Below are 9806 nucleotides of genomic sequence, written 5' to 3' on the forward strand. Positions count from 1 at the left end.
TGATGGCTTCCAAACTACACCTCGACGAGCAAAACGCGTATAGAATTATCACCATGCACAAGAGATTCTCCTTGTGTGTTGCAAGTGCTTGCCCATGTGAGGACGAAGAGCTTGATCTTCCTTGCTCTGCAGATCCTTGTGTAATCATGTGTTTGACACGAATCTAGATAGTTTGACAAGAAAATTACTTGTTTGTGATGATTGATGAGATGACAGGCTGGCAATATAAGGTACCACTAGACTTACATAGTCAGAATAGTTATAATACAGCACACAAGATGAGCGTTGTCCATCTCTACCAGCACGTCCACACTCCTAAAAGAAAACTCGGTCATAAAACAGCTTAAATCATGCAGTTTCCTGTGCAAACTCCTTACCTGATGGTACCCTTCAATTGATTTGGGAAGGGAATGATGAATAACAAAACGGACATCGGGTTTATTGATACCTGCAAATTGGAACATTAACATGGAGCGCTGATAAATAATTCATTTCAAGATGTTTCCAAGATCACATTACCCATCCCAAATGCAACTGTGGCACAGATTATGTTTATCTTATCCATACTCCATAGCCTCTGAACAGCTGCTCTATCAGAAGGCTCCATGTTACCATGATAATGTGATGCTTGGTGCCCATATTCCTGTGTCAATAAACAGGAAACAGACAAGATTAGTCAGACAGGTCAGTAGTTCAAATGCTAAGCACTTCAAATTTGCATAGCCCATCCAATTTCTATTTTCTGACTAAATCCAATTACAGCCTTGGGATTTATCACATCATCAGACTAGCACAATTAAAATGTTGACATCAACTTATGCACTCTAAAACCATCAGGTACTGACATGGCTCCCACTTGAGCACATAATGAGACTGCTACATGTAAATCTGGGCAAAATATCATGAGCTGTGCACTACCAAACTCTATCCAGCATGTTTGAGTTAAGAGACCAACTATAATTTTAAGATTTGGTGCATTAATATTAGTTTAAGCATGAATTGTTGATGGCGCAAACCAACATGTGTAACTAATTTTACCAAACGGAGACTAAAACCAAAGTGCGACTCCTTTTACAAATATGGGGCCCAAATGACAAAAAAACATGGAGCCCTTTTTCACTGACATGTGTGTTCATCTATATTCCGTAGTGGTAAAGATGTCTTTGTAGAGACAGGTGCTCAGGAATCAGGATAAACAAGATTGACCCAAAATAAAATTGAACATCTATATTTAGCAAAAGCTGGAAAACACATGAGAATACTGAAAAGATTGGTATGGATGGATTTGCTCCAGCAAACAATATTAAATATCGAAGGAGAACACAGCATGCTTGAACAGTGAACAGCTTAAAGTCTGAAGAAGTAACCCTCAGTTTTTCGGCCACTTTTTCACAGTCCATTCTTGAAAGGCAATATATGATGCCGCATTCTTTAGGATGATTTTGACGGATAAAGCAATCTATATCCTCGAGACATTTCTTTGTCTTGGGCATCACAATATACCTGCAAAACTTGCGCTGAGACGATTTGTACAGTTGAAGTTGTATGTCAAAATATTCTGACAGACATACCTCAGATTGGGACGATTAAAACTCTGTTTGAAAACAACACAGTTTGCGAGGCCTAGAGCTTGCACAACATCTTCCTTAACACTCGCAGTTGCTGTTGCAGTCAAGGCCAGGACTGGTGTCTCTGGGAACTTTTGTTTTAAGAGACCTAAATGCTGAGAGATCATGTACGAAAGTTATATACAATTATTGTCTCTTACTCCATATCAAAATATAAGACGCTTTTCGACACTATCATAGTGTCAAAAAACGTCTTACATTTTGAAACAGAAGGAGTATTTGACATGAACATATGTCTTCCTGATAGAAAGTACCTGGTAATCAGGTCGGAAATCATGGCCCCACTGGCTTACACAATGAGCTTCATCAATAACAATTCTTGAAAGATAACCTCGTGAATATAAAATTTCCAATTGTCTCAGTAGAGCATCACTCCTGTACCCAGGAAATTGCTACCAGTTACTACCAAATACATTGATAGTAGAACAGACATAAATGATGAACTGACAGAGAAGAGTGTAACTGTACAAGCGAGGGACTAATAGAGAGCTTAAGCCTTAAGTGCATTCAGGGATTTCAAATGTAGATGTTAGGTAAAAGAAAGGAAATGTACCAACTAATTTTGATCTGGAAAAAGTGAAGTACTAACGATGCCACCAGGTCATACTAAATAAGTATGGAAGTTACACTATATTGCAGAAGGATAATTTGGAACAGCAGTTAAGAGATGATGCAGCCAAGTCCAAATATAACTACTTCAGACCTGTGATGTGGAATTTACGACATTCCACTTACTTAGCTATTTTTTCTGGAGTAACATATAGTAGCTTATAGTTGCATGTAGATGCAGGAGACATTAGATCTCTTAATATTCTCTGCTGCTCTGTCCATTCCAAGTTGGCACTGAGGTAAGTTGCAGGAATATTTGCCTGCTCCAGACAGGAGGTGAGTGGTCAAAAAAACATCAAGAAATATGTTCTAGGAAATGAGATAATGTATTACCTGTGATAAATGCATGATCTGGTCCTGGATGAGTGAAACAAGAGGACAAACTACTAGCGTTATGCCCTCATCAATGAGAGCTGGAAGCTGCAAATTAATAGACGAGTGTTCAGTGCTCATTTGAGGAAATAAAATCTTGCAGATGGAGTTAGCAGTCAATGCTGAATAAATTGGATTGTTTTAATTTCCTGCAAGACCGTTGATTAATTAATTCATAACGCTCATCTGATCAAACTCTTTTAGAAATTATCTCATCTTCCATGTTTAAAACTTCAACGTACCACTTGGCCAGTAGTATCATACATATGTGAGCACTAGAAAAGACAAAAGGCAAAGGAGTAACAAATTCACAAAAATCACCACTGAAGAGCCAAAAGGTGTATACAGTATTTCAAATATGCATATCATATCAAACAAGGGCGGGAATTTGTAGAAGAATGGTTTATTACCTGGTAGGTCAAACTCTTTCCACCCCCAGTTGGCATCAAAACAAAAACATCACTACCATTCATTGTGGCATTAATTATTTCTCGCTGATTTGGGCGGAAAGAACGGTTTCCAAACACTCTCTTGTTGTGGACCTGAAGATGCAGTCAAACTTAGTGACTGTCATAAGCCAATGTTAATGAAGTAATCAACAGTTGATTTTGAAGAAAATAAATAACCTCAAGTTCCTTGGTCCATGGAAAATCTGTGCTGCTCCACTTCTTATCGCCAGAACCGTCGGTGAAGCTAATATCTATATTTCTACGGGTGTAATCTCTCTGCACCGATGTTAACGGTATGTTACTATCCATGTAGGTACATGGAGCAGGAGTATAGCATGAACCACCGTCCCAGGGTGCATTCATATCATAAAACTGAGATTGGGATCTATTATTGTCCACAAAAGTGCTTGGGGTCATAGGGGGGTGATGCCCTTCTGCAGCTGTTGTGGAGGCCATAGAGTGTGATCTCTGCCGCTCATCGTCTTGGGTTGGCCTCGCCATATAATCCCCAAGTATCTGGATCTGTTTATTTAGATGTGCACTGCAGTGTATAACCACAGAAAATATCAGTATTAATACTGGTAAACCGAGCTTCATAATATACACAAAAATAATCAGTAGGCCCAAGAACCAAACCGCTGTTGACGAAGCTCTTCAGAATGTTGAGGATTGAGTTCTCCAGAACCATCAAGAAGTTTATTGGATACTGCAATCAACTGATCCTTCATCCCTTGCAAATGATAATTCGGCTCTGGGCAAAAAGCTAGCTGCACAAGTTTTGTATTAACTTGTGAGTTAACATGCTGAAATAGCTACTACCTGAACAGCATGAATGATGATTCAACTAATACTTTGCTTACCTTGTAACCATGACTACAAATTTCAGAGAGTTCTTGTGGTAAACTATTATCATCTGAACCTGTGAAGTTACACTTGTTTCCTGATGGAGTTGACATTTGCCGGGATGCTAACCCTCTCGGTGTATTTGTTGCTTCATAATGCTCCATAACTATGCGGTCCACATCAATACTCTGGAACATAACTAGATTTGTCACCAATTATGATATGATAAGATGGTATGTTCATCTAATTCTGGGAAGATAATTCAGTAGATAAAATATCAAATTTATCAGATTAAAGCACCTACCGCCAGAATCTCGTCATCATCCATGGCATCTAACTTATCATCAGCACACATGTTATCAGCAACAGGAACAGTCTGGCATGACATAGCATCAGTTCTGGCAAAACTGCTCTGATATGTTGTTCCAACCACATGGTTGCTCTGGTAAACCGTTGTACAGGTGCTTGCCAGCCGATGGCTGCTATTTTGCTCCAGGATACCACTTTCAGTGCGGCGATGCAGACTTTCCTGAGAGGGAATTGTACTTTTCGGCACATTATCCAATTTGTTGGCATTATATGAAGAATTTGTTGCATAAATAGGAGAAAATTCCCTGCCACAATCTTTCACCTTTGCAGATAAACCAGGTCTTAAATAATTCTTACAGGTCACCTGGGTGTTACACACAGAACGCCAGGCCTGTCATAGAAGTGCCATTAGATAATAACCACACAAAAATGAACAGAACACACTGAACTTTTTAGATAGTGGCAATAAGGTTTATGCTTTTTTTTCAGCAAATTGATAAACTGGAAGTAAAAGACAAGACAGGATTGAATTTACAGACATGCAGCAAGTGGGTAACCAGTCCTAACTCCAACAAAATGTGATGCGCCTTTAGTGGACAGCTAACAAGTTTAAAAACAAACTGTCCTAGTTTTGCACTTAGTCAAGACAAACAAGCGCCTAATAGCTTTTATAACATGGTTTTGAAAGAAAACTGCTTCTTACAGTAAGATTAGCAAAATCTACAGGTCAAAGTGATCGTGTAGCTATAGCACTTTTAAGCATTGTGTGATGATTCATAGCATGTTACAGTATTATTGCCATACCTTCTCGATCCATGGAACTCGAAGGCGTTCTGGGCCTTGAATTTTACAAGCAGCGGACCTGGAATATGAGTTTTGTTGCTGATGCGGTGAACAACTGTCTCTAGGATAAGATCAACTAATTGCATATAACAGAACTATACCTTAAAGAAAGCATTGTATTGCAGTTCGCTTCTGGATTTGCCCTTTGTGTTGGTAAAGAGAACAGAAAGCTTGAACTCAGAAAGTCATCTTTGCTAAGGGAGCTTTGTATAGCATTTGCATGATGTGGCCAATTGACTTTTGGAGGCTTGTCATTGCAGCTGGAGCCAGCGTTCAGCTTGTTGCTTCCTTGCATTCGCTGCTATGGTAATTAGGGCATGAAGTGCTATTGAATGTTTGGTGATGAGATCTCACAAAGTCAGAAGCCAAAACCAAACTGAGGTGTGTAAATAGCACTTGCGTGGTTTTGCCAGCATGTGCGGGCAGTCTGAAAATGCCTCAAATTGTGTGATAGATATAACTTAGATGCACGCCTACAACAATATGATGTAAGAAACAGAGTAAGAAACAAAACATGTAGGATTAAGCATGCAAATGATGGTGAATCACGTATACATCACTAACGATGCCTGCGTTAGCAACTGCCACGGTGAGATCATATCAGAAGCTCAAGACTTTACTGAAGACAAGCTACAGATAACTTAAAGCTGGTTTAAAATAGTATACCTAAAGATGTTATCCATATTAGGGTTTTGACCAACCATCACCGGAGCTCACAGAAAATGCGGAAACAAACAGATAAGGGAGACTAAGTCCAGTTATCCTGTCGATCGCAGCGGTTCTAAAACAGGCATGTGCTCAGCGATGAAATAAAGTATGAGATGAGCCATATTCCATCAATTGCGCCTTGCGGACATGATTCTGTTCAAATTATCGAGAGGGCTGAAAACCAATGCATTTTTGGCCGTGCACATGCCATACACACACAGGGTTACGTTTTGGCTGGGAAGAAATTGAACAAACCCCTCCCCCCGGAGGCAGGCATTCCGTCGAACACCCTATCCTCGAACCGTACAGTCAGCCCCACCCAAGGACCGAAAACAACCCCTCCTCGCCGCTCCCAGCCACGAACACGATAAGAGATCCCGCGGCCGCGGTGCCGCGTGAACTCTCCACCAGAAGGGTCCCCGGGAAAACACGGAAAATTGCAGAGACGGGAAGCGACTGGGTCGGGGACAGTGAGATCACCTGGCACCGACGAGGCCGCGGAGGCTGAGGCGTACGCGCGCGCGCCGGAGAGGGAGAGCGAGAGGCCGAGCCCTAGTTTTGGGGAATGGGGAAGGAAATCTGGGTGGGTTTGTGCGGAGGGAATGGGCAGCCGCCGCGCGGGATACGGTACACGGGAAAATTGAAAAAACTTCCCCCGTGGAGGGAAACGAATTTAGGGAACCGGCACCCCCCCTGACCCGGTGATCCTCTGGTTAGCGCGGTGGCCGTTGGATCGGCGGTTGAGATCTGTGCCGGGTGTTCGCAACGGTGCTCAAGTTTCAACGGGTAGATTGTGTGTGAAAGGGTATTTGCGCGTGTACAGGAGTGCGAGTGGGATTCCATTGCCCATTTTGGTGATTTTCATCTCGTATTCCAGTGTTTGGGAAATTCTGTAAAGAAAAAAGTAGCGAGCAGATTTTTTTCTATTGTGGGGTAAATTTGTAGTGTTGCTTGCTATGGAGTGTCGCCATACAACAAAGAGATTTCTTTTTTGAACACGGTATAAACGCAGACGCTCATACACACACATACACTCACTCATTTGAACGCATGCACAGAACCTCCGAAAGATTGAGCCGGCGCATCATCTTGAGATTGCCGATGACGTCAGAGACGTCTTCATAGTCGACTGGTACGTCTCCTTCCACTGAACGCACATCGTCGGAAGGCCTAAAATAAATCTAGGAAAATACGAGTATCTAGGACTTGAACTCTGGTGGGCCGGGATCTGTCTTTCTAACCATCCAACCACAGGTTGGTTCAGACAACACATAGAATATATACACCGTAGTACAGTCTCTATCAAGGAGGCGTTTGGTAGCCTGCGTATACCTCAGTCATCCCTGCTAGATGTTTGGCCTGCATTAAAATCTTGACCCACATGAAACTTAAAGCATCTCAGGGTCTACCCTGGCCTGCACTGAAATGTTAGACGCGAAAGAAGACGCGGTCATATCAATGATGATTCCAGAGGCTTCAACTGCCTGCCCTCCATTTTTTTTAAATCTCTACTATTGCGGAGTCAGCCCACTAACTCAAGTATTGAATTATCTTCTCAGAATTGTTATGAGTATGAATAAAATTATAGATGTCCAAAAAAAGGAAACCATAGTTCGTGAAAGGAATTGAACTCGAATCGGTAGGTAACAGCCAGAATAAAAAGGATTGGTCAAATATCCAACTAACTTAGCACACATGCTTGTCATATAGGAGAAACAAAACGTATTTTAGGCCTAAAAGCAAATGGTGAATGTTTCTTGTTTTTCATGAATGTGGTACTTTTGAGAAAAAATGTGCCCATTTGAAATCTAGATTTTTTTTAGCTTATTTGGATGGGGATATAATTGGCTATTTTGCAAGATAGACCAATTTTTTCTTTCAAAATTATATATTTTGAAGAAAAAATACAGAGCAATCCCAGTAAGTAGTACATCTCTCTATTAGTAATCTAAAAAAAATTGGGCTTGTTTGGACCACACGATTAGCAGATAATGACTATCTTATTAAACAAATCCAAATTTTGGTCAAAGGAAACATTCAATTTACTAAGCGTTAACTTTGGGTCCATCCACCATTATATTCCTAGATTCCTGACAGGTCATATTGATGGTCTCTGAATGGATATCATCCCCCGGAAAGAATAGGGAGCGTGCATGATTGCAAGTTGGTCGCGCGACATTTCGTCGGGACATAATCAAAGGCCACCACGGGCCGATGCAGACTACTTTGTGTCAGGTTGTACCTTCCCGCAGTATGTGTTCCAGCGACGCTCCGCACGATCGAACAACTGTTCTGTCAAACTCTCGACAACATGCAAGTCGCTAAACCTTTCTTCCAACAACATAGAAATGCATGTCGGTCTTCTTGGTTTTTCCAATTTTCATAAAATTATTGCAGCATTTTAGATGCTTGCCTATGACCCCCTCCCCCCTGCAGATTCAATGGATGACACTCTTCACATGGTCAAAATGCAATCATCGAGTGCACGAAAGTGTTTGCTAAAACTGTAGTGAATGTTTATGGAGAGTACTATCTACGAGCACCCAATGTCCAGAATAGGGCCAGGATTCTAGCAACGCATGGAGGAAAGGTTGCCTTGGGATGCTAGGGAGTGTTGGCTATATGAACTAGAAGTGGAAGAATTGCCCTGCAACTTGCACGACCAATTCACAAGGAGGGGGCAACAATAATTTTGAAAGTTGTTGCCTTCAAAGTTCTATGGATCTGGCATTGCTACTTTGGTTTGCATGTATCTCACAATGAAATCAACGTTTTATAGAGATCTCATCTATTTGCAAGGCTAATTACAGGTATCCACTTTGCAACTTCATGGTGAGTGGCCATCGGTATGACCAAGACTACTATCTAGCAGATGGCATCTATCCATCTTGGTCTACATCTGTGAAGGCAATTTATAAGCCTGATAGTAGGAAACATAAGTATTTCATCAATGTGCAAGAAGATCAGAGAAAATACATTGAGAGGGCATTTGGAGTGCCACAATCAAGGTTTCCAGTTGTCCGGGGCCTGCTCATTTCTAGATCAAGGTTATCTTGTCAAATACCATGGCATGTTGTGTTATCCTACACACATGATCATATAGGATGAGAGACATGTGTCAGGCCCCATTGACTATGAACCTAATGGTAGACTAGTCAGGCATCACAGGAACCCAAATCACAGTCAAGCATTTCTTAAGGCGCATTGAAAGATTGAAGACCGGGCTTTCCACCATCAACTAAATGGAGGATCTTATTGACCATCATTGGTAGCTAGATGGGGAAGGAGTGCTTAAATTGTTTTTTTTTCATTTCACTTTAGCAATTCATTTGGCTGGATTACTTGTTGCATTTGTATTATTTGCCAATTTGAATTATATGTTGTGTTTGGATAAATGGTATGTATAATATATGTTGAACTATGGGTCCTACATGCATGGGAAATAGGCAGCTAGCTGGGAGAATGGATGCTTAAATTTCTTTAGGTTTTATTTATTTCCACTTTAATATTTATTTGATCGGATTAGTTGTTGCATTTGGAGTATTCGTCGATTTAAATTATTTGTTGTGTTCAGATAAATGATTTGTATAACACTTGTTGAATTGTGGGTCCTACATGCATGTGAAATAGGCAGCTAGCTAGGAGGAGGGACGCTTAAATTGCCTTAAATTTTATTTATTTTCACGTTAACAATTCATTTGACCGGACTACTTGTTGCATCTGTATTATTTGCCAATTTGAATTTTTTTGTTGTGTTCGGATAAATAGTTTGTATAATATATGTTAAACTATGGGTCCTACATGCATGGGAAATAGGCAGCTAACGGGAGAAGAGATGCTTAAATTGCTTTATCTTTTTTCCTGTAACAATATTTGATCGGATTAGTCGCTGCATTTGGATTATTTGCCGATTTGAATTTATTTGGCGTGTTCGGATAAATGGTTTGTATGATATTTGTTGAACTGTGGGTCCTACATGCATTGTAAACAGGCAACTAGCTGGGAGAAGGGGTGCTTAAATTGCTTTAATTTTATTTATTTATCA

The 9806-nt window shown here is 40.7% G+C and overlaps 1 protein-coding gene across 4 annotated transcripts in view; it reads right to left on the reverse strand.

Moving 5' to 3' along the window:
* LOC119364313 (ATP-dependent DNA helicase Q-like 4A) overlaps positions 1 to 6398 on the reverse strand; it is a 9107-nt gene extending 2709 nt beyond the window's left edge. The window contains exons 1-18 of one of the 4 annotated variants that reach the window (XM_037629770.1): positions 6242 to 6397; positions 5155 to 5526; positions 5015 to 5072; positions 4533 to 4601; positions 4206 to 4430; positions 3919 to 4089; positions 3695 to 3825; positions 3236 to 3599; positions 3020 to 3151; positions 2571 to 2657; positions 2364 to 2497; positions 1883 to 2003; positions 1572 to 1723; positions 1368 to 1503; positions 520 to 643; positions 378 to 448; positions 247 to 315; positions 53 to 163 (exon numbers count right to left, since the gene is read on the reverse strand). In XM_037629770.1, coding sequence (XP_037485667.1) covers positions 53 to 163; positions 247 to 315; positions 378 to 448; positions 520 to 643; positions 1368 to 1503; positions 1572 to 1723; positions 1883 to 2003; positions 2364 to 2497; positions 2571 to 2657; positions 3020 to 3151; positions 3236 to 3599; positions 3695 to 3825; positions 3919 to 4089; positions 4206 to 4430; positions 4533 to 4601; positions 5015 to 5072; positions 5155 to 5348 — 2349 coding nt within the window. In that variant the 5' untranslated portion in view covers positions 5349 to 5526; positions 6242 to 6397. Of the gene's footprint in view, positions 1 to 20; positions 164 to 246; positions 316 to 377; positions 449 to 519; positions 644 to 1367; positions 1504 to 1571; positions 1724 to 1882; positions 2004 to 2363; positions 2498 to 2570; positions 2658 to 3019; positions 3152 to 3235; positions 3600 to 3694; positions 3826 to 3918; positions 4090 to 4205; positions 4602 to 5014; positions 5073 to 5154; positions 5527 to 6241 lie in introns of all 4 variants that reach the window. The other 3 variants (XM_037629769.1, XM_037629768.1, XM_037629771.1) reach the window with 3 other exon arrangements.
* Positions 6399 to 9806: the final 3408 nt, after the last annotated feature.

This window comes from Triticum dicoccoides, chromosome 2B, assembly GCF_002162155.2.
Source record: "Triticum dicoccoides isolate Atlit2015 ecotype Zavitan chromosome 2B, WEW_v2.0, whole genome shotgun sequence".
Classification (NCBI taxonomy): Eukaryota; Viridiplantae; Streptophyta; class Magnoliopsida; order Poales; family Poaceae; genus Triticum; species Triticum dicoccoides.